This window comes from Panthera pardus, unplaced genomic scaffold, assembly GCF_024362965.1.
Source record: "Panthera pardus isolate Hobbes unplaced genomic scaffold, ASM2436296v1 HiC_scaffold_8, whole genome shotgun sequence".
Lineage (NCBI taxonomy): Eukaryota > Metazoa > Chordata > Mammalia > Carnivora > Felidae > Panthera > Panthera pardus.
Window position 1 is genome coordinate 59,078,631 of NW_026527013.1, and position 26,278 is coordinate 59,104,908.

Sequence of the window (26,278 nt, forward strand, 5' to 3'; positions counted from 1 at the left end):
CGACGCAATTTCATGGTGATTACACTGATTTCTCTTTAGTAATTGAGCCTGGCGCTGAGCTCAACGCCTGCAGCCCGGCTGTCAGGACGGGCCCATTTTGGAGCAGGAGGTATTGATTATGATTTATGGACCACTGTCACAGCCCTTGGGAAGGAAAGATAGAGCAGGAAGGCAGGCCGGAGCGCTGCCCGGGCTCTCTGGGAAACTCCCTCCTGGATATGCCGCGGCCGGTTTTCCGTCTGGCTCTGTCACTTACCGCTGGGGGCCCCTCAGCTCCCCGTCTGTTGGGGGTAATGGCCTCGTCTCATAAAGTTCCAAACCAGTTCGTACACCGGTCATGGTTGGTCGATCGACAGGTATGTCCTTTGGGGATGTGTCACGCCTGTCCCACCGGATACAGGCCTGCCTCATCCAAATGCACCACAGCTGGCCCCCGTGCCCACCCTCTGGGGCAGGAACGGCCATCCCTGTTGGGCCATGGAGGAAAGCGGGCCTAGAGACGAGGCCCCTGCCCAGAGCCGCATGCTGGCGGAGGTTACACCGACACCTTTTTCGCCCGAAAAGTATTTGCCACAGTTTTCAGGGGACGGAATGCGCTAGTCTGTGCTAGTCTGTGCTAGTCTGTGCTGCGAAGGCAGCCAACATTTCCCGCGGGGTTCCTCAGCCACAGGGCTCCCCACAAAGCATGCTCCCGGCTGAGAACGTCTGGTAAGCACAGCCCCAGGCCCTTCCTGTCCCAGGAAGGGGCCTGAGGTCACTGGAGCACCCAGGCCACTCCTGGCTCTGGGCAGCAGAATCTGCGTGGTGACAAGGCCCCTGGGGAACAGCTCTGGGCTGCACGTGAGTCCAGGACTCTGTGCTGTGTGGGCCCCAGTGACAGCATTGCTTTTTCCCACTGCCTTAATTTCCTTATTCTACATTTGTAAAATTTCTTCTCAACTATACAGGACCATGCTGGGGCTGGAGACTGATATATATATATATATATATATATATATATATAATATTTTTTTTTTAATTAAAAATTTGTTCTTTCTTGCTCACTGAGGGCATGGTGGAGTCCCAGTGGGAACTGAGGGGCTTGGGCTTTGGTGTTTTTCAGGGTCGGCTGATGGTTCCAAAGTGCCTCCAAACAGCCAAGCACGGGATCCCGCCCCAGAGCACCAAACCCCCAAGGCCTGGCCCTGCTGATGCCGCCACACCTCCGCGAGCCCCAGCTTGGCAGGCAAGGGTCCCGCCTCGACCGGCCAATGCTGCTCAGGTGTGGGACCTGCCCCAAACCCCTCCCAGCAAGGAACACGCAGAGCCGAGAGATTTAGCAAAAATGTTTAATCTCTCCTTAATGTGTGTGTGTATTTACAAGTACTAAATCTGAAGAACAGTAAAATAGGAAACAGCCGTATATTTACACAGTCCGCGGGCCGAGCGCCCGGTCGGCCATGCTGCTCCTGCTGGAGAACAGTGGCTGAGGGGGCGGCTCAGGCCGGCCGAGTGATCGCTCTTCTTTTGGGTGGGGGCTCTGTGGCGTTAAAGGACAGCTAATTGTGGGCTTCGTCTTAAAAATATCTGTCTCTCTCTCTAAATATATCTATTCTAGCTTGTGTAGCACCAACGACGTGAGCCATCAGATCCAGAACTGGGGAACCGGGGTGGGGGTGCTCTCAGCGAGGCCAAAGTAGGGAGGGCGGGAGGGATGTTCAGGGCCCTTGGTCTCAGGCGCCCCAGGTCCCGCTTCCACAGCCCCCACCCTGGCTCCTCGGGCCCTGGGTCAGGAAGTACAGGGCAAGCTCGAGGTATATGGAGGGACCAGGCTCCCAGACCGAGGTGTGAACTATCCTGGACACTCCTGAGATGGTGCAGAGCAGGGAAGGGCGGGCGGGGGGGGGGGGGGGGGGAAGGGGGGGTGAGGAGTGGCAGTAGCAGGGCAGGTGATAGCAGCAGTGTCTGGGACAAGCTGGGAGCCCTTGCACCCCACACCGTGGCCTGGATCGCCCAAGCCCCGGGCTGCAGCAGGGCCTTTGGGACAAAGGCAACCACCCTCGCCACGCAGAGCAGGGCTCCAATTCCAGGCTCCTGCCAGGTCCTCATGCCCGTGTTGGGGTCGGAGCCCCCGGCAGGAGTCCATGCACAGGTGCCAGTGGGGTGCTACAGAGTTGGGAGTAGCGATGGGGAGAACATGGGGTCTGACTGCAGACCCAGCGGGAAGGTAGGTTCGGGGCCTGCCGCACCGGTGAGGGCAGGGCAGGACCAGCGCCAGGGGCTCGCATGTAAACACGGACTGCTAAAGTGCTTGCACCTCCCTCGGCCACCGCTGCCCTGCCCGCCCACCGTCCAGGTGACTAGGCCACAAGGAGGGCACCGCCCTGGAACCTGTAGCCTCCCAGAGGCAGGCACAGAGGCTCAGCTCTGCAGGGACCAGGGAGGGTGGGGGAAGGGGCTAGAACTGGATTCTGAAGAGTGGGAAGGGGGGCACAGGGGCTGAGCAGTCCCAACCTGACCCTCACAGAACTGGAAGAACGGGGGCTTCAAGTAGAAGCTGGCGCCCTGGGAAGACTTTCGGGGGTGGGGTGGGGACAGAGGCTTGCCCCCAGGCATGGCCAGGCTACACCAGAGGGGAGGCAGGGGTGCACCCAAGGACGAGAATCCAGGTCAAGGAAAGCGGCTACCAGAAGACAGCCTGATCTCTAGACAGACTGTCCTCAGCTTGGCTGTGCCGGGGACAGGGGCCAACCTGAGCTCCACTGGGGCACCCCTGGCAGCGGGAGGCGGGAGCCCTGCCCAGTGCCCGTAAGACCCCCATCTGCCCCGTTCCGGGAGCTTCCTGTGCTCGGATTTCATGCAGCTCCCTGACGAGAGGGGGAGGCCCCCGACCTGATCTCCAAGGTGTGGCTCACGCTGCTTAGGAGAGGGGGACCCCAAGACGGGCAGCCCGTGGGCGCGGGGCCGGCCACAGTTAGCTGTCCCTTAAAGTCCGTGGGAATCTTTAGTACCGTCGAAAAAGTGAATTGAAAAGGGGCCGGGCCGCTCGTTCGCTTTCACAAGTGACTGCTTAATTAAAAAACATAAAAAAAGGGCCTAACAACCTCTAGTATTCAACACTTGCAGTTTTAAAAAGATCAAGTCAGACTAAACGCTAGCACAGTCATGCAGGAATCCACGGCCCCGCGCCCTGGACGCTCTCGAGGGGCCAGCGAGAAGTTCTCTCCTCCTCACAACAAAACAAAAACAGGATGACCCACAGGTCGAGGGGCAGAGGCCTGGGTGGGGGGCTCCAGTCAGGGAAACCCTGGCCACTTTCTCCACGACCATTTGGTATTGCTTTCCCACCGCCTTAATTTCCTTATTCTACATCGTAAAATTTCTCCTTCTCCAGTTAACTATACAGGACCCCACTGGGGCTGGAGACTGAGGCTAGAGCCACATATATATAGATATATATATATGTACAGGGTTTTTTTTGTTTTTTGTTTTTTTTAATTAAAAATTTGTTCTTTCTTGCTCACTGAGGGCAGGGTGGGCAGAGCCGACCTCCAGGCCCTCTGGTCACTGCGTTCTACCCACAGGGGCCCTGCCACAGCCATGGCCGCCCGCGCAGAGTACAGCAGGGTTTCTTTATTCCTCCTACATAAACCAAGTCCCCAGGTGTCCCACCGCTCTTGAGGGGCCCGCACGCTCAGAGACACCAGACTGGAAGCCGCTGAAGGTGGAGTGGAGAGCAGGGGACACAGAGAGGGCGGAAGGGAGGAGGGTGCTCGGGGGCTGCTCCCAAGACCTGCACAGTCGGAGAGCACGGCCCGCCCAGGGGTGGGTGCTGGGAGCGGTGAGGTGGGGGAATAAATAATGGGAACCTGCGCTCAGGACCCGGAGCCCCAGGCCCCAGTGGCTCCCAGAGGCACAGCCCTGAGGACAGGAGAGGAGTCACCAAGTCCTTCTGGAAGCCGCCTGGGGGCTTCGAGGGAACCATTCTGCAGCCCCTCCATAGGAGGGAGCTGGGGCCTCTCTGGGCGAGGTGGACGTGGCGCTCCGGCCTCGGCCGCGGCCGCGGACAGCACGCGGTGAATCGGAGGATGGTGGTGGTGGGGCAGCAGCGAGCGTGGAGGTGCCGGACGTGGCAGGTGGGCAGCACGACGGGCGGACGACTTGAACTCTCCTCGGCTGGGCCCTGGCCACTCGGCCTTCCCCTGGGCTGCCGTCAGGCCCTGGGCCTCGCGCTCCGCCCGGGAAGCCGGGAGCGGCTGACGCCCTCCTGGCCCCCCGTCCCGGCCCTCTGACCTGGGCAGCACGGCCTCAAGGGGACAGACCAGGCTGGCTACCCCTTCCTGGAGGGCTCCAGCCTTACCCCCAGGTCCCCGGCGGTTACCCTCTTCTCCCAAAAGCCAGGGGTCACACCCGGTCTCCCCCAGCCCTGCGGCGAGCAGTTCCGGGCACAGAAGGTGCTACAGGCACGGTCACCCACACCGAGAAGCACTGGGACCCCCACCAGGCAGGAGGAGGAGGGGGAGGGCCGGGAGGACACTGGGCTGCACGCCGGCCCTGAGCGCACCGGCACTTGGCACAGTGGGGGCGAGGCTGCCTCCGGGGCCTCCCAGCTCTGGCTGCCGGACGGAGGCCGTCCCCGCGGGCCCTCTCGCTCAACTCCCACTGGGTGCTGATGGCCTAGTGTCTCAGCTGCTCAGGGCCATGGTGTCCACCACCTGCTCCAGCTTGCTCCGGAGCCGCTGCCGCCGTGCCTGCTCATCCTTCTCCAGGGCCGTCAGGATCTGCAGAGGGGGGCGGGGGGCGTCAGCGGGCCTGGCTGGGGCCGCCTGCTCGCGGGGGGTGGGGTACACGGAAGCTTGGAGGGTGCCCAGGGAGCATGTCACACAGTCGTGACCGGCGGGGTCTCTGGAGCCAGTGCCAGGTTCCAGCCGCTCCGTCCTCGGCTAAGAGGCCTGGGTTGAGCCTAGACCCCCCAGGATCCCGGCGTGGAGAATGAGGCCCCCGGGTTGCCATTCCTACTCTGGATCCCCGAAACACCAACGCCACACAAGGCTTACTCACAGCCAGCCCTTTGAGTCCTCTTGGTGTGGCGTCCTCATCTGTCTGTCACAGCAGGGCCTGGCCTCCCGGGGCACAGACACCACCCCCACACAGCCTGCTCTGCACCCCAGCTCGGCCGGGAGAAGCAGCACCGGGCTCTCGTCGGGCCCTCTGCCCGCACTCCTGCGTCAGGCAGGCCAGCAGCCGAGTGGCACGCAGCCTTGCAGCCACCTCCCTGCACCTGGCCCCCTCCAACTACCGCCTGTCCCTCTGCACCCCGTTACAGCAGAGCTCCTCGGAGAGGACTGCTAGCTTCCCTCCGCTTTCCCTCGAGGGCTGAAGGAAGGCGGGCTTCAGTCCGCAACTCATCCTCCTTGGCGCTGGGCCACCTGCCCACGGCCTGTCCCTGCCTCTCTGTCCCAGGGCCCTACCCGTCCCCTCCGGGCTCTGGACTCACCTCTGGGGCCACCTCCTCCATTCACAGGCCAAGGTCCTTCCCTCAGTTGCTGACCCCACACCCTGGCCTAGACCCTGACACTCCTGCTCTCAGGTCCTCTGCCCCTCAAACTTGAATAGCTGGACCCCTCGCCCCTCAGACCCGTGCCTCCTGCAGCCTGCCCCGCTTCCCATCACTGGGCTGCAGGTCTGAAATCAGGCCCACAGCCTGTCAGATGGGGAAGGCCCAGCCCCCGAACCGAGTGGGCCTGGCAGCACAGCCACAGCCCCCACTGGCCCCCGCCTCCCATCCTCTGGCATCTGGCGGTCCAGTCATGGCTCTAAACCTTGATGGCCCGTCTCACTCAGGGAACAGCCCAAGTTCCTCGAGGTCTGCACACCGTGACAAACCCTGCCTGAGCCTTCCCTACCCCTCCTCTAGGGCTGGCTCTGATTGGGCCTCATGGCCTCTGCGGTCCTGCAGCAGGGCCTACTCTGGCCTTAGGGTCCTGGCATTGGCCACGCCCATCCTGCCTCTCCAGCCCTGTGTGCACCATCCAATCCAGTCTGTAAGTCCATCCTCCCTCCTCCAGCGGCTCAGGGAGCCCCAGCTCTGCGCAGATGCCAAGGAGACCTCCTGAGGTCTCACTCCAGGTCAGCAAGGAAGGTATTAAAGGTTGAGGAAAGGCCTGGTGCCCCGCCCTGGAGACAGCCGATAAACCTCCTAACGGCCCCTCAGGGAACGGTCCTGCACTGACCCACGGTCTCCACTTTGGAAAGACACTGCCATGCGCTCCCCCACGCCCCACACCGACCACACAATCCCTGACCTACTGCAGCCCAGCCCGACCCTGAGGCCTGGAACGGAGTCATAACGACATTCCCTTCCTGCCCCAGCGAGTGAGGTGGCTGGTTGGGGTCCAGAATGGAAAGGAAAAGCACCTGGTCAGTCCTGATACCTGGGGAGGGGCCAGCGGGGCAGGGGTGGCCCAAGGGACCTCGGGGTGGGAGCCTGGCAGGGGTCTGGGCCAGGCGGGTGTGGAACAGGTGGCTGTGGGTGAGGGCGAGTGCACACGCTCACCTCGTCCTTGTACTTAGTGATGTAGGAATAGATCTCGTGCAAGGCGCTCATGCTGTTGAACTGGCTCAGGTGTAGCCGCGACTGCTCGGCCAGGTAGGCGCTCATGTCCTGGTCGCTGATGGCGGGCATCTTGGCGATGTCAGCGTAGTACCTACAAGGGGCGGCAGGGCGGGCCATGAGCTGGGTCCCAGCCCCTCACCCACCTGCCTGGCGCCCCGGCGCCCGACTCACCTCTCCACCCAGCTCTTGTAGTTGGGGATGTCCTTGGCGTAGAGCAGTTTGTTAGAGGGCGAGTCCTTGCCCAGCTTGTGCTCAGACGTGGAGCAGGAGTCCATGAAGGTCTGGGCCACCACAGACAAGCAGGCGTCTGTGATGCTGCTCTTGTGGATGTCGAACACGAACTGTGGGTTCTTGATCACGTTCACCCAGAAGCGCAGGGGCAGGCTGCAGGCAGGCAGGCCCAGGCGCGTGGTCAAACAGGGCCTCAGCACCCCTTCTGGATGGCCCAGAGAAGGGGCCAGCCAGAGGTCCCACAGCCCTCCTGGCTCTGACCTTCATGGTGGCCATGGACTTCCTCGCAGATGGGACAACTGAGGCCCACAGAAAGCCAGGACTCTCAGTGAGCGAGGGCTGTGCGTCCCCACCACTCGGTGCCTCCTGGAGGATAGTCCCCTCCACACAGGCACACGTAGGTGAGACATACAGACCCAGAGGAGCTCCCTCACCCTCGGGTGCCCACTGTGCATGGCCTGCACAGGGTCCTCCTAGGCCTGCACGACTGCAGGGGTCACACACACCCAGGCTGGCTCACCCCCAGGTATGCACACACCTGTGCAGGCACACTGCTGGGCTGGCTCACACCCGGACAGGCTCACCCCCAAGGCAGGGACACCCCTGGGCTGGCTCATCCCTGCTCCTACCCAGATGCGCCCTGGAAGCAAGACCAGGAAGGGATCCAGGGGACCCAGCCCCACAGACAGCTGACCTCTTCATCTAAAATGCCACCTCTAAGACAGCCATCGGCTAGGAAACCAATAGCCACTAGTGTGGCTGTTTAATTAAATAGAATTAAGTGAACCTAAAACTCCCTGTTTTGTGCACTAGTCTTGTGTCAAATGCTCAGTAGCCACACATGGCTGCCAGCCACTGCTCTGGACAGCAGAGATCTAGAACATCGCATCATCTCAGGAAATTCCCCGGACAATGCAGACCTATATGGCACTGCCTCTTCCCCAGCACCCCGTGGAACCCCTCAAGGAGCACAGGGGAGGCAGGCAGGAGCTGGAGCACCCCGTGGAACCCCTCAAGGAGCACAGGGGAGGCAGGCAGGAGCTGGAGGCCCAGAGTGGGCCCCAACAAGGACCGGGCTGCATCCCAGGCTAGGGAAGCAGCAGCACGTAGAGGCCAAAGTGTCAGGAGGGGCTGAGATCACCAGAGGACAAGGGAGGAAGATGCCAGAGGCCAAAGGCACAGGAGCTTCTCTGAAGACAGGGCAAATGGTGCGGAGGGCACACGGTCAGGTTCAGAAAGACAACATCCAGACAGGGCGGTGGCCGCCGGCCCCGGGGAGGAAGGGGTGAGAGCTTCAAGGGTGCTTTGCTCTCACTGTCATATCCGCCCCGCAGCCGGCCAGCGTGGGCCCATTCCGCCGCGCCTGCTTCTCACACAGCAGCCCACACTCACACACCTGCACACAGCCAAGCACATCCCAACACACATGAATACACACGCATGAAAACACACGCGCATGTCCAACGCCCATGCCTAAGGCAGGTCCTGCAAGTCGGAGCAGGGGATGTGCCCAGACCCTGGGTGGGGGAGCCACAGACACCCCCAGGAGGGGTGAGTCAGGAAGGCCCACCCGAAGAGCAGCTGGCCTCAGCTCACAGGCAGTGCCCCCAGGGGGCCTCTCTCCTACGTCCCAGCCCCTGGGGAACAGCCTCCCACAGCCCCGCAGCCGCCAGCCCTGCCCGGCTGCGCCCTAGAGCTCACGCTCCTGCTCGCGGCAGCCTCTGCCCCGGGACCCACCAACCCCATCCCCAGAACGCACCAGTTGCTCTTCCAGGTGTGGCGCACATCCGAGTCGTGGATCTGGTGCTGGTCGGCCTGCTCGTCCAGGAAGTCGAACATGTACTTGATGGCCAGCGGCAGGGCCGAGCCCCGGTGCGCCGTGCTGAAGATGGTCTCGAACAGGTCATCCACAAACTTCTGCAGCGTGCCCTGTATGCAAGCGAGGGCACAGAGCTCAAGGGGGGCCGCCAAGGTGGCTGGGGCAGCCGGCCACAACCCCCGGGCTAGGGCAAGGATGAGGGCTTTGCTCTGGGCTTGGCTGAGGCCTGGGCCTGGCTGTCCCCGCGTCCCCACCCCCAGCCAGCAGGCCTACTTTGGTGGCCAGCAGCCGCGTCAAGTAGATCTCCGAGACCATCTTGCTGCCTCGGTCGCCCTCCCGCTGGTCTAGGTGGTCGTGATTCTTCACCAGGTGCCACAGCTTGGTGCCGCTCTCCAGGTCGGGCGTGATCATGGGCGTGCGTGAGCGGAGGCTGTCGGGGCTGCTGGCCGTGCGCAGCATGCTCTCTGCGGACACCGTGCCCGTCATTGGGAGCCTCGCCACGTCTAGCACCCGTGCTCGCCCTGGTGCCAGCTGGGTGGCCTCAGGCCAGGCAGCTCCCCTGTCTGAGCCTCAGTTTCCTCATCTGAAAAGTGCAGTCAACAGACCCACCTCCCTGGGTTGCTGGGGGACAGATGTGCCACGATGTGCCAACTGGGGAGAGTCAGCCTCCAAATTTGCGGGCAAGGCCATGTCCAAGTGACAAGCCATGACAAAACCCCCTCCCAGCCTGCAGCAGGGAGCACGGGGTAGGCGTCCCACTCAGATCTGCAGGCCCTGCCCAGTGTCCCCGTCACTCACCATATCTGCTGAGGGACTTAGTGAAGGTGGATGAGTTGGAGATGTTATAGGCGGACGTCTGCTTGGGCACCAGTGCCACTGAGGACCCGTCCGTCACCTGCAGGCAGAGGGCCAGGAGATGTGTGACACACCCTCAGGGGCCCAGATGACACCCTCTTGCTGGCTCCGTGCCTGGAGGCCAATCACCTAACACATTCTGAACCTCAGTTTCCCTACTAGTGCCCCTCCAGGGCTGTGTGGGGCCTCTCTCCTCGTCCCCGAGAGGTCTGCCACCCATAGCCCAAGAGGCCTGGACACTGCCCCGGGCCCCCAAGGGGACAGGCCCCAGCTGTGGCCAGAGGATCACCTGGTAGTGAGCCAGAGTGTTCAGCCTCTTCCAGTCATTGTCGATCTTGGTGGTAACGTCCTCGTCCTGCAGGATGATGCGTGCCATACGACCCTGGCGCCACTCTGCGGGGAAGGTGAGCGCTGGAGGGGCGGGCCACCTGGGCAGGGGCCACCCACCCAACTGCTCCCTCCTGGCACAGCGGGAAGGCCAGGCCTTGGCGGGGCAGAGCTTCCTGAGGACACTGAGTGAGAGGCCTCCAAGGGCAGAATAAGGGAGAGACGAGGCCCCTCCCTCCCTCCAGGCAGCTCCCATCTGGGCTCCAAACAGGAGGCACGCACCCCTGCGGTTAACCCCGCATCCTTGCTGCCGCCCATGCCCCCTCTGGCAGCCCTCTACCTGTTTCGGCTGCCCCTCCCCCCGTGGTACGCCCTGCCTTCCAGAGCTCTAGGCCCAGAGCTCAGCCGGGCATTTAAGGCCAACGTGGCACCCCACCCCTTAGCCTCTCAGCCACAGCAACTGTGGGGCTCCCTGGCCCTGGCCCTCCCCTTCCTCCTCTGGCCCTTCTAGCGCTGCAGCTGTCCCTACCTGTCTGGCTCATGAGCCGGCGCAGCCCCCGCCCCAGCGCCCACAGCCCACCGCCTCCTACGGCACATGGGAACCCTCCCTGGATAGGGCAGCAGCCTCGGAAGTGTTCTTCCTGCTTTCACCACTCCACCCTGGCTGGGAGCTTTCCAGAGCCCAGCCCAGACCACATCCCTTCCCTCAACACCCCCCATGGCCTCCAGCACCCTCCAGACCAGCACCCAGTGCCTGGCTTGTTACCTGTGGCCCCAGACACACCCCCAGATGCTGCCCCTCTGCCTCACGCCTTGACACATGCTGCCAGCCAGCATCAGGGCCCCTCCAGGGCTCACCCAGGTCCATGTCCCCAGCCTTTGGCCGCTGGGAGTAGGGCACGCCCTTGTACACGGCGTCCAGCAGCTTCTCCTTAACCTGCGTCACGGTGTCACAGTTCAGTCCCTTCACTGGCACTTCGGGAGCATTCTCGTTCTCGGGGTTCACACAGTTCAGGGTCTGCGGGCGGGGAGGGGCACGGTGTCAACCCCCAGCTCTCCTGGCACAGGCCGTGCGGGGGCGTGCCGAGGGGCCGGGGCTGGACGGGAAGGCTGGGCTCGCGCTCACCAGTGTCTTGTAGTCAATCTGCTGCCGGATGAGCTTGTCCTCGCTCAGGGAGTAGCGGGCCTCACCAGTGATGGCGTCGATGGGGCCCTTCTCCATCTGCTGCTTGATGGCACAGTAGAGCATGAAAAGGGGCTCTCCTGCACACTCCTGTAGCAGGCGGACGGGCGTCAGGGGGTTTCCAGGACACGTCGCCCCTGCCCCTGCCCCTGCCCCCACCTTCCGCCCCCCGCTTCTGGTGCATTTGTGAGCATGCGTCCCACGAGGAGAAATGAGCAACGTTTCCAAATTCTTTCTGGGAGGCAAGGGGAACCCTGGCTCCAGAGCCCAGTGAAGACTGTGCAAGAGAATAAATAAGTTAAGCAACAGCCCAGCTGCCCCTGAGAACTTCAAAGCGAAAATTCTAATGGGGCCTCAGCCACGAGGGTCAGGAGCACACGGAGAAGAACACCATGTGGCCAAGCCGGCTTTCCGCCAAAAGAAGACGGAGGCCAGTCGACTCCACCCTGAAGCCTCCCCCCACACCAGGCCTCAGTGGGACCGACACGCCAGCCCCCAGCCCCACTCACCAGGGCCAGACCGTGGCAGCCAGCACCACACCCAGGATGGAGCCCAGGCTCCCAGTCCCACCCCCACGGCCCGAGGCCTGGTGGACCCTATGCCACACAATGCTATGTCTGACAGTGATGTGTCAGATGTCGGGGGCCCACTGCCCCTCCTTCCACTACTTGAGGACACAAGGCCAATGAGGTCACAGGTGCAGACTTACTGACCCAGAGCAGCAACTCACCGGCCCCGTGGGACCCGGAGTCCACGGCCAAACCAACCCGAGGTGGTCCATCGGCACTCGGCAGAAGTCTGCTTTGCCCCTGCCTCTGACCACGTGCCCTCGAGCTCCCCACACCGCAGCCACCAAGGCCACCTCCTACTCCTCCAACCAAGCGTGTCCCCACCTTCTGCACCTGCCCGTTCCTACAACCAGAAATTCCTCCCTCAGGCCTTCACTGTGGACAGAAGCAGCCCGGGGCCAGTCTCGGGTGTCCCTCCTTGCCACGGGTATGGGCGGGTAGTCCCAGCGTGGCCACCTCCCCCCTTGTGGCCCTGGGCCATCTCCTCGTGCTCAGCACGCTCCCTCACGTGCACAGTGAATCAGAAGGGGGAGCACTCCAAGTAGATCCGGCCTCCCTCTCCCTCTGTTCATTACACCCTTATCCCCACCCCTGCACAAAGCAGCACCAGCCTGCGAGCCCAAAGCACCACCCGCAGACTGCACCCGGCCCCCCGCCCGGTCCGTCTGCCTGTAGTGTCCTGTGGGGCCTGACCCGCCGCTGGAACCACACACAACATGCGCCCAACACAACATGCGCCCAACCTAGGTTCTCGAACCGTATGTCAAAATGAGTCCCCTTTCTCTGGGTGTGCAGAATTGGGGTCAGACAGGGAGGCACTGAGACAGGCCTCAACACCAGCTGTCTGCACTCTCTAACCCTTGCTTCTTTTGGCTTCTAGAACACAGCCTAACGAGCACGGAAGTATACCAGATGTGGTCTGCACAGAACTGCGTTTTTACGGGAAATGCACAACTCCATCACTGGCTACGATAAGGTCACTTTGAGACTGCTGTTGTCACCTCCTGCTGTGGCCCCCACTGCACAAGCCTCAGCCAGGCTCCCCCAGACCACTCTTGCTGGACCTGGCACCCACCTCCGGGCCCTTGCTCCCTCTGTCCGGCTAACTCCTTCCCTTCCTTCAGGACTTTGCTCAAATCCCTCGTCCCCTTGACCCCCTGCCCCTCTTGCACCTGTTCCCATTTCCAATCCACACCTCTCTCCCCGGTCAGGGCCAAGATTTTGCTCTGGGCAAAATTCAGCCCCAGGCCGCCTGTGCCAGCACGACCCCTGCCACCCAGCAGCCACTGGGCTGCCCATGACCTCGGCCACCTGCAGAGCATCAACCAGACACCAGGTGGGGCACACACAAACCATGCACACCGGGCTGCACCAGGGCCTCACCAACCCCCACCTCTCAAGACTGTGGGCCCGTCTGCCAAGCCTTCAGATTTTAAGGGAAGCCAGACGCTTGGGTCCAAATCATCTTGTTTCTAAAGCACAGGGGACCAGTCCAACTACTTACACTCGGAACAAAATCCACCAGGGCCCGTATATAGCCTCTGCCCCACTCTGAGGCTGGCCACAGGCCTTCAGGGCTCGTCTCCCGAGGGTGGGGGGCTCTCTCCAGCTGCAGCAGCCTGTCCAGGCAACCACAGAGGAAGCCCAGACAGCCACCCTCTCCCCACAACAGGGGCCAACGGGAGCCCCCAGGAGCCTCGCCAGGCTGGCCAGCACCAGGTGCTGCCCAGGTGTCCTCTCCATCCTTGGCTCTGGGCCATGGGCTCAGCTACAGAGACCTGGGCTTGTATCCAAACTCCAGCTCAGCCAGATGCCAGCCGTGGGCCCCCAAACAGATCGCCACAGAGGCTTCGGGGCTGGGTGAGGTGTGGACAGCCTCCAGAAGGAGGAAAGAGGCCAACGGACACATGTCCTTGGAGAGCTCGTGCTGAGACCTGATGAGCCACGCTGGACTGAGACCCCCACCCTCCCCACCTGCTTGTCCCGCTCTCTCCCTTTTCCCTTGAACCCATTCACCTGCCTGGCACCCTGCCTCAGACATCCTCTCCTCCCTGGCACCCACCTACCTTCAGGAATTTGTATAAAAGGAAGGTAAACCAGTTGGTCAGCATCTTCTCCGCCACTGATTCGGTCCTGGGGGCACAACATGGACAGGGGTGGCTTAACTCGGGCCGCTGTGCCCGCCCCACCCGCCGCCCGTGGAGCTGAAGGTGAGGCCCTGAGAGGCACCCCAGGCGTCAGGCAGCTGGGGGACTGCCATGGAGACCCCAGCCCCTGCCCCCAGAGCCAGGCCTCTGAACAGGGACAGCTCTGCCTTGGCACCGATGGGGGCCAGTGCGGCGTGCCCCGGAGTAGGATCCCCATGCCTGACGCGACAGCTAGGCCCCCGGGCCTGCGGGCTCACCGCCGCAGCAGCAGCTTGGGGTGGTTCTTGCTCTCCAGGTTCTTCTCGATGAGGTCGGACAGCAGCTGCTTGAGCACACCCGTGGCATACTCCATCTCGCCCTGCAGGGCCGTCATGATGAGCGAGGCCACGTTCCCGCGGTCTCGCATGGAAAAGCTGCGCTGGGCCTCCAGCGTGCGGATGAAGGTCAGCAGGAAGTGCTTCTTGGTGAGCAGCTGCCCGAACAGCGTCAGCGACTTCTCCACGTTGGCCTGCACCTGGGGGAGGGGCAGGCCACAGGCCCACTCAGACCCAGAGGGACACCCGGCCTGGATGCAGACCTTCTGGCTGAGGGGCTGAGGGCAGGGCCAGAGAGCAGGCCTTGAAGGCGGGGGACACGTTGCCCTGACAGGTCCCTGGGCCTCAACTGTCCTCGGCAGAATGGATATGGCCCGGCGCTTGAGTCGCCCACCACGGGCACAGACCAGGGCATACCACTGTCAGTGGGAGGTGCAGAACTAGGGCCACCCTCTTCGCAGCCAGACTCTGGGACGGCCACCTCCTGCAGCCCTAGCTCTAGTAGCTAAGAGAAAGCTGGACTCAACGACCCATCTGCTGGGTGCCAGCAAAGTATGGCCATGGTCCCACTCTGCACCCACAACCGCCAAGGCAGAAACCACCTTCCCCCTTTCACAGAGGAAGACAACGAAATCCAGAAGAGAAAGAGGCTTGTTCAGGGCCACACAGCATGGAAGTGCGGGGGGAAAAGGACGGAACATAGGCATGGCTGGCCCCAGGGTCCCTACTCTCTCTTATCTACACCAAGGCTTGTCAGTATAGGAGATTCCCCACAAGGCTATACCAGAGGCTGCCAGGGACATGTGCTCCCAGCCCAGGCAGACAAGTGACAAGACTCAAATACAATGCACAGTCTATGAGGGCAGCAAGACCAACACGGTGGATGGCAACATTGGGAAACAGACCCGGTAGAGCACGTGAAACCCTTGACGTGGCAGCAGCTGCAGGGATGAGGAGGCAATGAGCAGCCCACAGCAGCCCCGGGCCGGAGCCAGAGTGACAGGAAGGCCCGTTCCGGCACAGCAGAGGAGGGAATGCCCGGCCGACAGAGCTACGATCGGGAGTGGGTTCCCCAACATCCGAAGTGTGCAGATGGGACCCCCTCAGCCGGACAGCATGACCAGGCCAACTTACCGAGCCCCCTGCCTGTTCCTAGCTGGGGCCTGGACTCCTGGCCTGCTGCTGGGGGCCCCGAGAGGACTTTGGGGCCAGCCCTCTCGCCCTCACTAAGCTCATGCCAAGAGTCTGAGCACTGCCAACACCTACAGAGCAGAGCCCGGCTCTCTGAGCGCCACACACTCACCCCAAACGCACATGCAGACTCTAGCTGGGCACCCACACCTCCCAGCATGCACGGCAGCAGCCCCCTGCCCAGAGAAGCTCGGCATCCAGAACCAGACAGGAGATGGGATGGGTGAGCTACAGGTGGTACCCAGTGTGCTAAAGGACTTCGTAAAATAGAGGCAGGCCCCAATGAGCCCAGGCCCCAGCCAAGGCGGCCGGCTGGGATGAAGCCTGGCCCTGACCCCAGACGCCCGCCAGGCGCATCCCCCCGCCACTGCCGAAGCACTAAAGGAAGCCAAGGGTCTTGCCTCCCAGCACCCCCACCCGACAGGTGTGAGCCACCCCCCAGGGTTCTCAGGCCACCCACCAGGACCCAGGAGCCCCAGGAGCGGGCAGAGGTGCCAGTGAGCCCCAGACGACAGCCCACCTCCATCTCCTTGAGCACTGGGTGGTCCTCAATCCCGGGGAAGAGCACCCGCATGGCGTATGTCCGGTAGTCGAGGAACGGGATGCCGGCACCATCCAGGTCGTTGGTCAGCTCGTGGATGTCCGTCTGCAGCTCTGCAAAGGCTACAGCCAGACGAGGTGTCAGGGCAGGTGCCCAAGAGCCCCAGCGTTCCCACCCGCAGGGCCAGGCTCATACTCTGGCTCTGCTACTTGCTGGCTGGGTGACCGTCCGGAAACTCCTCAGTTTTCCCAGTCCAAACACACAGATAAAAACTCTCTGTCCCTCTGACGTGTCACAGGATTAACCAAGACAACAGCAGAGAAGGTACTGGGCCTGGGGCCGAGGTGGGAGGGGCTCCTCGTATCTAACGCGGGCACTTGGGGGCCAGGAGACTGCGGGTGGCAGCTCTCTCCACCACCCTGGGGGGCGCGTCACCCCTGTGGCTCTTCTGTCTCAGCTTCTGGTAAGAGAAGGGATGTGGCCAGGTACGAGAGGCAGGAGGCTCTCCCCAGGCCCCGAGCCCTCCGCGCCACCACATGCATGAACGAGGACCGCCGGGCCCTCTACACCACCCGACCTGCTCCGGGCAACTCTGCTTCTTTCAGAAACAAAGGCAGGCAGGGCAGGGGCAGGCCTCAACAGAACATTCCAGAGCTGTGAGGTGTCTGCTCTGCAACAGCCCGAGGGAGGCACTATCTGATCCAGAGCCAGAGGAACGCTAGACGGGCTCTGGGGGATGGCTGGCAGGTTTAATTCAGAGCAGGGACCTTCATCTGCCGGGGACCGCTGGCCCTGGAGCGCCTGCCGGCCGCTGCACCCACACAGCGCTGGCAGATAAAGGCCCCCTGCACACCGGCCTCAGCACATGGTTGCCTCACCCCCAAGAGAACCCCACCTGCAGAGTTCCCAATCCTGGCCCCCGCCCAGGCCACCTGTCTCCCACCCAAGCCCCACACACCTGCCTGGGTCCCATGGGACTGGTTCTCAGCCAAGCAGAGGTCCCGGGCAAACGCGACACTCTGGGCCAGGTGGAGTTATGAACAGCCCAATACCAGGCCTGCAGCAGGCCTGAGGGTCCCATGCAGCAGTCACCCACCGGGCCTCACACTCTGCCTACCACTCAGCTCCCTTTCCTCATGCCCCGAACAGGTACACTCCCACCACCTGCCTCCCAGAGCTACGGGCTGGCCATCTGCAAAAAGTTGGATCCCTCACCCGTCGATCGCTGTTAGTGCAGCTCTATCCACCTCTCGTAACAGCCCCAACTTCCCTGAGGAGGCGGCAGGCCAGGGGCCACGAGGAGATGGGGGCCATCCCAGGCTGGTCCGGGGCCCAGGTGTCACCACCTCACACCAGCCAGAGAAGCCGCCCAGGTTCGGGGATGGCCATCACAGGCCAAGGCTGCTGCCTGCTGCCTAGAGCCCCGAGCACACACAGCAGCTGAACCCACCCCCTCAAGCGGCTGCTGCGCAGCCCAGGGTCTCCATCCTGGGCCACCAGGGAGGGCTCCGTGCAGGCCCTGGCCTGAGCGCCCACCTCTCTGCTGCTGGCACTCAACCCCCATGCGTCCACCCTGTAGCAGCAGCACGCTTGACACATGAGCAGGTATGGCAGTGTCTGCTGTGCCAGGGATGAGTCTGTGATTGGGCACACTGGCCTCTCTGGGACCCACAGGACAGAGATGGGGCGCCATCCCCCCGTTCCAGCTTGGGGGCCGCCACCCTGGCCTTTCCCGCAGACCCCTGAGCCCACAGCTCACATTTCTCTGACGCCTGCAGCCCCTGCCTGCCAGAACCCATCCCACTCTCCAGGGAACCCCCCTCCTGCCCTTGGGGTTTGCCCACTCTCCGTTGGGGGCTTCAGGGAAGTGGGGCACATGACCAGGAGTGGCGTCAGGGATCGGGCAGAGCTGGGCCTAGTGGGGAAGCTGAGCTTGCCTGTGGTGCCGGCCCCGTCCCCACAGGGAGAGACGCCTGAAGACACAGGAACCCGTGCTGGAAGTCAGACGCACCCCGGACCTTCCCTGCGCGAGAGCCTACGCGATGTCTCCCTGCCGGAGCCTCTCTGAGCTGACTTCCACTGCTCACACAGCAGGGTCATAAGGGACACATGCCCCTCCTTAGGAGGCTGGGCTGTGGCCCAATTCCTGAGAATTCCTGAGACAGCCCCTCGAGGACAAAGATCAGTGCCAACCAAGGTATGCATGTGCTGAGGGCCTAAAGACAGGGCCCCTCCTTGGTGCCGTGCCTGGCCCCACAGACGGTCACCACGCCCATCCTGCTGATGAGTAATCTGAGACACAAGAAGGCTGGATGCCTGTTCAAGGTCCTGCCACCAAGAAGGGTCATAAATGCAGGCGCTCTGGCTCCAGAGTCTGCATCTCAAGCAGCACTCACGGAGGCTGTACTCACCCCAGAGCCCGTCAGGCCCTCGCCCACCTGCCTGAGACCGAGCATGGCATGACCAAGGTGTCGGCAACGTTGAAAACCAAGCAGAGTCGGTGCAGAAGACGGGGCCTGGCTTGCAGGTGGCAGCAGCTGCAGCAAGGCCCCTCCCCCCCGTCCCGGCCACGCACCTTCCTTGCACTCCAGAGCCACGCGGGACTCCAGGTTGTCCATCTGTAGCTGCAGCCGCTTGAGGGTGCGGTCGGCGTCCCGAGACTTGCGCTTGTAGGCTATGAGCACGGCCACGATGACCAGCAGCAGGAGGCCTCCGCCCCCGCCAATGCCAACGATGGCAGGCAGGGTCAGCAGGCTGTCCGAGTACACCTGCAGCATCCCTGGAGAGAATTCGAAGCCACCAGCCCGGACCTGTGGGTGGGGGTGCAGGCCGCTCAGGAGGCCCCTCGCCCACACGGAGCTCTGGAGGGCCCCTGGTACCACGCTTGCTGAGTGGCGGGGACGTGGGGAGTCCGGGCAGGTGCTGGGCCCACCCAGGGGCACCAGGGCTGGGCGAAGGCTGAGTTGGGCTCCATCTGGGCCACAGGTGAGTCTGGGGCTCAGCCACAAAGTTGGCGTTGCCCTGGGGAGGCAGGGTCAGGGGGTCAAAGGCAGGTGCCCAAGAGACCAGAGCTGGGGCTGGATCACGGATGATGGGCGGGCCGTGGACGCACCGTGACCTTGTGCTGCCCCGTGAGGTTGGGGGACTCGCAGAGCAGCTGGGTCTCTGACACGGTGAGGGCGCAGGGTGTGGAGCCGATGAGCACCGTGTAGTTGAGCCGCGAGTTGCCAGGCGCAGGTGGCAGGAGGTTCCGGCCCTGTGGGCATGGGCATGAGCCAGAGAGCCCCACTGCCCCGCAAGTCCCGCCACCCGGTGCCACCACCCGCTGACTCTGGCCCACCTTGAGGATGAGTGGGGAGCTGGGCTTCAGTTCCAGGAGGCCCGTGGGGCTGAGTGGCTCCAGCACAGGGTCCGGGTAATAGAGGAAGGAGGAGGAGTTGAGCACCAGCAGGGCACGCACGTCGTCCATGATGAAGCCCAGCTCATCCGGCCGCTCCCCCAGCTCTGGCGGGCTACGCGTAGGGTTGTCCACCGACGGGGCACGGCACACCATGGTGGTGTCGTTGTACACCAGGCAGCTCTGGGGACACAGGCATGGAGGCTGGGCTGGCCGCTCCCCACAGAGTCAGACCCCCCCAGCAGGGCCGAGGGGCTGCGGCCTCCCCTGCACGTGGGGCTCCCCACCCGGCCGGGTAGGGCCACTTCCTTCCCTGGGGTCCATGCCCCCCTCCCCACATGGCACGAGCTATGAGGGATCCCTCAAGGACTCACGTTCTCCCTCTCGACGCCTCCATACTTGGCCCGGATGCGGGGTTCACGGACAGTGGCCAGGTTGGTGCCCGTGATGGTTAGGAGGGTCCCTCCGCTAGAAGACGGAGTAGGGGGTCACAGGGGGAAGATGGACTTCTGCCAAGGTCCAGCGCACGTGGGTAGGGCCACACACTCCAGTCCGCCCCCCGAAGACAGCTCACAGGTTAAAACCCCTGTGCACTGGACCTCTGATTTCGGCCACCACATCTCAATGCAGACAGGGTCCCCTGTCCTGAGAGGGCGGCTCTGGGCACCGTGAAGAGTGCAGCATCACAGAGCTTAGAGAGGAGTTTGTTTCCTCGATTAACACGGACACCAAGTTGTCACATCCAGGGCACAGCAGCGGTCTCCGTCTTCACTCACTTTTCCTTTATTCTGCACCCACCCCCAGAGACAGACTCGGGCAGCACAGAGCAGGTTCAGCCACCCCCTCCCAGGCTGAGAAGCAAGAGAGAGAGGCGGGTACAGGAGCTCCACCCTCAATGGCACCACACAGGACCGATGGGGCTGCTGGGGCTTGGGGCGGGCTGGAGGGGCCCACCTGTTGATGCTGGGGCTCGGGGCGGGCTGGGGGGGCCCACCTGTTGATGCTCCACTCAGGGTCGATCTTCAGGATGGTGGGGTCCTCCGTATAATTGTACTTCACCTCAGGGTTGGTGAGCTGAGCACGGTTGATGTTGATGACGATGGGCGCACTGCCGGGGCTCTGCCCAGGGGGCGTCAGACACCGGATCTCTCTGGAGTTCCTCCTAGAGGGGCCAGGGGACAGTGAGGGCGCAGGGAGGTGCTGGAGCTTGCCTCCAAGGTGGGCTAAGCGTCTAGGCTCCATCACAGACAGGTGTGTGGGCAAGTCACTGGACCTCCCCGGGCCTCGCCTGCCCGCCTGGGACACAGAGCCACCAGAGGCCCTGCTCCTGGTCGCTGATGACTGTTACAGCCACTTTCCCATCAGCCCTTCTTCAGGGCCGGGGGCATGTCTCCCAGAGGGCCATGCTCAGCACCAACTCTGGTGAAGGGATGCCCACACCCTGCCCCACCTCCATGCTGTCTCCTGATCTGAAAACGGAGCCACCCCAAGCCTGGGCCATGAGGAGGCAGAATGAACCGGCCAGGGTGGTGGGGGTGCTCGGTCACCCCCGCCAAGCAGCCAGCCGGTCACTGCCTGCACCTGGGTCCCTGTCCCCTCGGCTCCTTTAGCACAGCCGGGAGGCTCCGCAGCCGCCAGGCCCGCTCCTGCAGCAAGGCTGCAAACACCGATAATTAGTCTGATAGCGGATAATTACCGCAGGAAAATATTTAAAGGGCCGTTCCATTATCATCCCTAATCTAAAATTATCCACTTCAAGCCTCGGGGCTTTTGTCAAGATTTCGTTTTTCTCTCTTAAGAAAATTTTTTTAAATACTTGTGTTCCCAAGGGATCCCCCTCACCCCAGAACAGGGCAGTTGTGCCCCCCTCCCTTGGGTCCAGGCCCGCCCACTCCCCCAACACTGCCCGCCCTGCCCTTCCCACTCTAGAGGTAGCCTGTCTCCATGGTAACACTCTCCGCCTCTGGTTTCTATGGCGATCACCCCAACCAGGCTCTCTACACCGCCCCCCTTGTTTCCTGGGCAACAAGAGGGGGCATGCAGCCATCTGAACCAACCACTACCCAGGGAAGGTAGGCCTTGCCCCGACCCCCTACCCCCCATCTGCACCCCATACCAGGAGAAGGAGCAGGGCCGGCCGCCAACAGACACAGCCACGTCACTGCCTGCATTCAGGTGGCTGCCCTCGATGCCAATCCAGGTGCCCCCGGAAAGAGGCCCTCGGGCAGGGCTCACTCGATAGAAGGTTGGAGTCTAGGGGGAAGAAGGGACTTGCATGAGGTGCAAGGAAGGCCTGTCCTGGGGCCAGAGGCCTGCTTGCACCCCCAGCCATGCCTCAGGCCCTGTGTTCAAGGGCTCCCAGGCACGGCCCACAGTCAGGGCCCGAAGTATGCAGCAGGGACCTGCAGTTAGGCCTTGGAGACCAGGAGGCTGAGGGGAGACCAGAACAAAGGTGTTGCTGGTAAGGGGGCCCACGGAGGACCGGGAGCTCAATCCAGCCCCTGCACAGCTCCCCTCAGCCACTGGGGGAGGACAGGGGTCCAGGCCGAGAAGGGCTTACCACGAAGGTGAAGCGCTTGGGTGACAAGGCCCGGTAGTGAGGAGAGCAGTCTCGCACGCACACCTCCACTAGGGCATCGTGAGATCGCACTGTGCTGGCATCTCCGATCTCGCAGACGATCCTGGGGGGCACCAGGTGACCTTAGCGGGCTGTGGGGTCCAGCCTGGGTGTCGGGACCCCCTGCCCACCTGCCCGCTGGGCCCGCCAGGCTGCACTCACTGCTCAGCACTGATGTACTCGCTCTCCACGGGGCTGCACAGCACCTTGCCCACGCGCACGCCCAGCCGCACGTCCTCAAAGCGCAGGCCCAGGTTCTCACCCGTGATGGTGAGCCGTGTGCCTCCTTGCCGCGGGCCCGTCTCGGGGAACAGCTGCGGAGAGGCCGAGGCTGGGACACGGGTGTGGACCACCATGGGCCAGGAAGGGCCCTGCGCGGGAGGCAGCCGGGGGTTGGGGGGTCCGTGTCTCTGCTCAGGGCTGGCAGGCCTGCCTACCTTAAGGATCTTGGGGTCAGCGCAGCGGCTGCTGCCGTGGCGGGCATGCATCCAGGCGGCAGGTGCATCGGCGGGGCAGTGGGGGCGCAGGGAGCACCGGCGTTCGGCCACGCACCAACCGCACTCGAAGCGTGGGTCGGCCTTGAGGCAGAGGCCGCAGCTCTCTCGAAGGGCCGGGCACTTGTAGAGGTGGGCTGTGGGGAGGGGCACGGTCAGCTCGGCCCACCCTCAGCCCCACCCTCCGAGGCAGCCCACCCAGCTCACCCTGGATGTTCTGAGGGTTGTCGATGACGAAGTCACCGTTCCACACCACCGACAGGTTCACGGGCAGGTCGCTGATATCATTGCCCTCGTAGGAATACTGCGGGCAGAGGGCAAGCAGTCAGGCCACATGCATAGCCTAGACTCTGAGGTCGCGGGCCACTGCCCATGGCAGTGAGTCAGGGCCTGCATGCCCCTCCTGGCTACCTCTGGGACTGGCCCCTGGAAGCAGGCTTGGCAGGGCAGAGCCTACGGGCTCTGCCTGTCCAGAATGGCATTTCCAATCTGGACCCAGAAATCCCAGACAGCCACCCACCCACTAGCCAGCCTAGAGGGCTAAGCTGTCACACGCAGCTCTCCCTCCACCACAGCCCAAATGTGCACGCGCGTGCACACACACACGGGGAGTTTTTTCTTGGTGGCCAGAATCCCCACTCTCCAGCCAAGGCCCTGTCCCCAGCAGCCACATGAGGCACACACTCCAGAGTGACCACCCACTTCCCCCTGCAGTCTGCCCCACCAGGAAATCAGGACTCCCCAACTGGCCCCCTTGGCTATGCGTCACGGGTTCTCTACGAACCTCTGTTTCTTTGTCTGCTGAGTGGACTCAGTAATCCCTACACCAGGCCTGCCCTGAGGTGTAAGATGTGTGCCCTGAGCTCTGGGCACAGGCCAGCAGGAAGCACCAGCAGGTGAGTCTCTGCCCCCCCACCCTACCCCTGGATGGGCTGGGCTCAGGGACAATACCCCTCCCCAGGGAGCCCGGGCCCGGCGCTCCCAGCTGTGTCCCACTTTCTGCAGCTGAGGACCTCCACTCCATCCCAGAGCAATTCATCATTATTTTATCTGCAGGAATTTAATTGGATCCTATCAAATTCCCTGGTACTCCCTTTTCCCTTTCAACACAATCACCGGAAAGACAAATGTGGGCCGGGGGGTTGGGGGAGGGCAGGATGGAGGGGACAGAGGCTCGGGGACGGCAGAGAAATGGGGCAGGGGAGGCACCAACAGACAGCCGGAGATCAAGGGGAGGGTTGAAGCAGCCAGGCCACAGGACCTGGAGAGATGCAGGTGTAAGGTGTGACAGAGTGAGGAGAGAGGATGGGAAGCACAGGGCAGGAAGCTGCAGGGACCTCTTGGGCCAGCTGCAGGGCACAGGGCCTGGCCAAGTGGCGACCTGCCCCCAGGAGGCTGCTGGGACCCCCTGCCCACCCCGCTGGACACACGACGTGCTGGTCAAGGAGTCACCACCATTAGCAGGAGGCCACACCTCTGACCGTAGGCCTCTCCCCTGGGATTCTCTCCGATGACACTCTTCCTGAACAGAGAAACTGAGGCCTGCCAGCAGTCACAGAGCCAGCCAGAGGAGAGCTCAAGTGGCCTTCGGACCACCATGCAACACCACTCCCCCACATCTGCCAGGGAAGGACTTGGCTTTGCAGAGATCACCATCACTAAACTCCCTGGACTTGACTAAAGGCTTTAGAACCATGACCCTATCAGGTTCTGGACTCCAAAAGCGTTTGCTTCCTGGCCCTGAGGCAACACCACCAGCTGATGCGCCAGCCACTGTGAATACTTTCTGGGGCTGGCCCCAGGACACACAAAAGGAGCTGAGCGCTCGGTCACTGTCGCCCTGACGGTGGCCCTCCTGGGAGCACAGGTGAAGGTGGCACGAGGGCGTTCCCACACACCAATCTGGCCTCCTCACCCACGTCAGGAGACCCCACGCAAAGCCACACGTGCACTTCCCACCCTGTTTCTGAGTATCCTCTCCCACATCTGAGATGTGCACCTGCCAGTCGCCCGGGTGGCTCTTGGCACATCTCCATCTGCGGCCCTCTCACCCACGCACCCAGGGGGCACCCGAGGCCGTGGCCCCGGCCTGCCAAGCCTGGAGTGCCTTCTGAGCCATCCCGGCCACCCCTGACTTTGCACCGCCTTCGCACTAAGGGCAGAAACCGGATCCTGAGGCCGTGAGGGTGACGGGCGCAGTCCGGCACACGGGGCTCCAGGAGCCACCCCGCCTCACCGAGGAGTTCTGGCACTGCAGGCTGGAGCTGTTGAAGCGCAGGGCGGTGACGCGGGCCGGGCTCCCCGGGATGTGGAAGAGGCACTCGTACCCACGCTGGCCCGACTGCGGCTGCGGAAGGTTGCGCGCGGCCAGGGTGATGGGCTTCACCACGCCCACCGGCACATAGATCTGGGTGGAGGGCAGGATCTGCGGGCAGTCCTGGGGACGACAAGGCTTCGGCTGAAAGGCTGGGTGTGAGCGTGGTGCCCCCTACTATGGCCCAGACCCCCGTCTGTGCACAGAGCCTGCGGGCAGGCACCCCTGGGCCCATTTTACACACTGGCTGACTGAAACCTCAGGAACTGCCAGCAGGGCTGGAGGCAGGAGGCCTGAGTTCTGCACCTGCCAGGCTATGGCCACATACTATAGGCCCTCTCACCTGCGGGCCCAAGTGCCCCGCCTAGCACGCTATGACCCCACTGTTCAGCACCGAGGGAGCCCCATCTGGCCCACAGCTGAAAAGGCCCTTGAGGCAGAAGCAGCTGAGCATGGGGCGTTGGGGCTTGAGCTCACAGCTGGGGGCCCAGGGAGCATGTAAAAATAGCCAGAGCTGCGCAGAAAAACAGCCCAGGGCCCCCAGGGCCAGCATTTGGGCAACAAACTGATGCAATGGCCCAGCTTCCTTGCAGCACTGCCGGCAGGAGCTGCGGGAAGGGAAGGCCCCGCGGGAGCTATGCTGAGCTGGGCTTTAAATAGAGATGCTGAAAACAGGCCATAATCCCCAAGCCCTGCAACAGCTCCCACGGCAGGCACAGGCCCAGGACTGGCTCTGCAGAGGTTCTGGGGGCCTGAGGAGGGGCCCGGACTCTGGCAGGGACAGACAGGCAGGATGGCCACTAACTCCCGGGTCTGCAGGGATGCCCTCCCTCCCCTCCTTCACCCCGGGGAGAGGCAGGTGATGGGGACATGTACGCAGAGCTACCGTCCACGCGTTCAGGCGCCCACACCTACACCAGCACTTCCCTGGCCATTTGACGGGGTGCCCAGCCCAGCCCCCAGGCCCAGGGACCCTCCTGCTGCCTCTCCAGCCCCTGGCTGCCCCTCCTGGACCCCTGGCAGCCCTGGCTCCTTCTGGCCACCAGGACTTGGCTCCCGTCACCCCCCAAGCTCACACGTCCCTCTGCAGACACTATCTCTGCTGCCCAGGAGGCCCTGGTCTGTCCCGGGCTGTAGGCTCTGTGCCCGCATCAGGCTGGAGTCTGGCTGAGGCTGTTCCCTGGCACCATGCTCCTGAGGGGCCACCTCCCAGCAGATCCAAACCAGAAGCAGAGATAGGAAGAGGGGAACCTGAGGGGGAGGAGCCTGCTCCTTCCAAGCAACAGGACTGGTCAAGTTTGGGCCTGTGTCATTCTCCTTAGAAAAGTCCCCATAAAACCCGGGACTACGGCTGAAGACGGTGTATCATTAGGATGAGTCCCTTCCCACGGCAACCTCCCTGGACCCCATGACCACCCTCAGCCCAGTCCTGAACCCTCCTCAGGAGGGTCTGCACGTGCTGTTCCACCCAGGCCCACGACAGCCCTCCCTGAGGTCCCCAGACTCTGGGGTCACTAACCAGCTTCCTGCTGCCCCACGGCCCCTGCCTGCCCTCAGGACACCTGTGCCCAGCTCCTCATGTGGGCCACACTCCGAGGGAAGCCCACTGCCCATCCCCACACCCTGGCTCTCACACCAGCTGCTCACCCAGATACTGCTCCCGCCAAATGCCCAAGGTCCCTGC

General features: G+C 63.0%; 1 protein-coding gene across 1 annotated transcript in view; it reads right to left on the reverse strand.

The window, feature by feature from the left end:
* Positions 1–1,314: 1,314 nt before the first annotated feature.
* The window catches only part of PLXNA1 (plexin A1), a 49,352-nt gene continuing 24,388 nt past the window's right edge, over positions 1,315–26,278 (reverse strand). The window contains 23 exon segments of the mRNA XM_019430981.2: positions 1,315–4,760; positions 6,536–6,686; positions 6,767–6,979; positions 8,586–8,755; positions 8,919–9,109; positions 9,444–9,540; positions 9,790–9,893; positions 10,686–10,845; positions 10,954–11,100; positions 13,646–13,712; positions 13,984–14,240; positions 15,752–15,894; positions 18,348–18,582; positions 18,885–19,028; positions 19,113–19,352; positions 19,544–19,637; positions 20,164–20,331; positions 21,286–21,422; positions 21,730–21,850; positions 21,949–22,100; positions 22,224–22,417; positions 22,488–22,584; positions 24,517–24,717. Of these exon segments, the coding sequence (XP_019286526.2) occupies positions 4,665–4,760; positions 6,536–6,686; positions 6,767–6,979; positions 8,586–8,755; positions 8,919–9,109; positions 9,444–9,540; positions 9,790–9,893; positions 10,686–10,845; positions 10,954–11,100; positions 13,646–13,712; positions 13,984–14,240; positions 15,752–15,894; positions 18,348–18,582; positions 18,885–19,028; positions 19,113–19,352; positions 19,544–19,637; positions 20,164–20,331; positions 21,286–21,422; positions 21,730–21,850; positions 21,949–22,100; positions 22,224–22,417; positions 22,488–22,584; positions 24,517–24,717 (3,579 nt within the window). The 3' untranslated portion in view covers positions 1,315–4,664.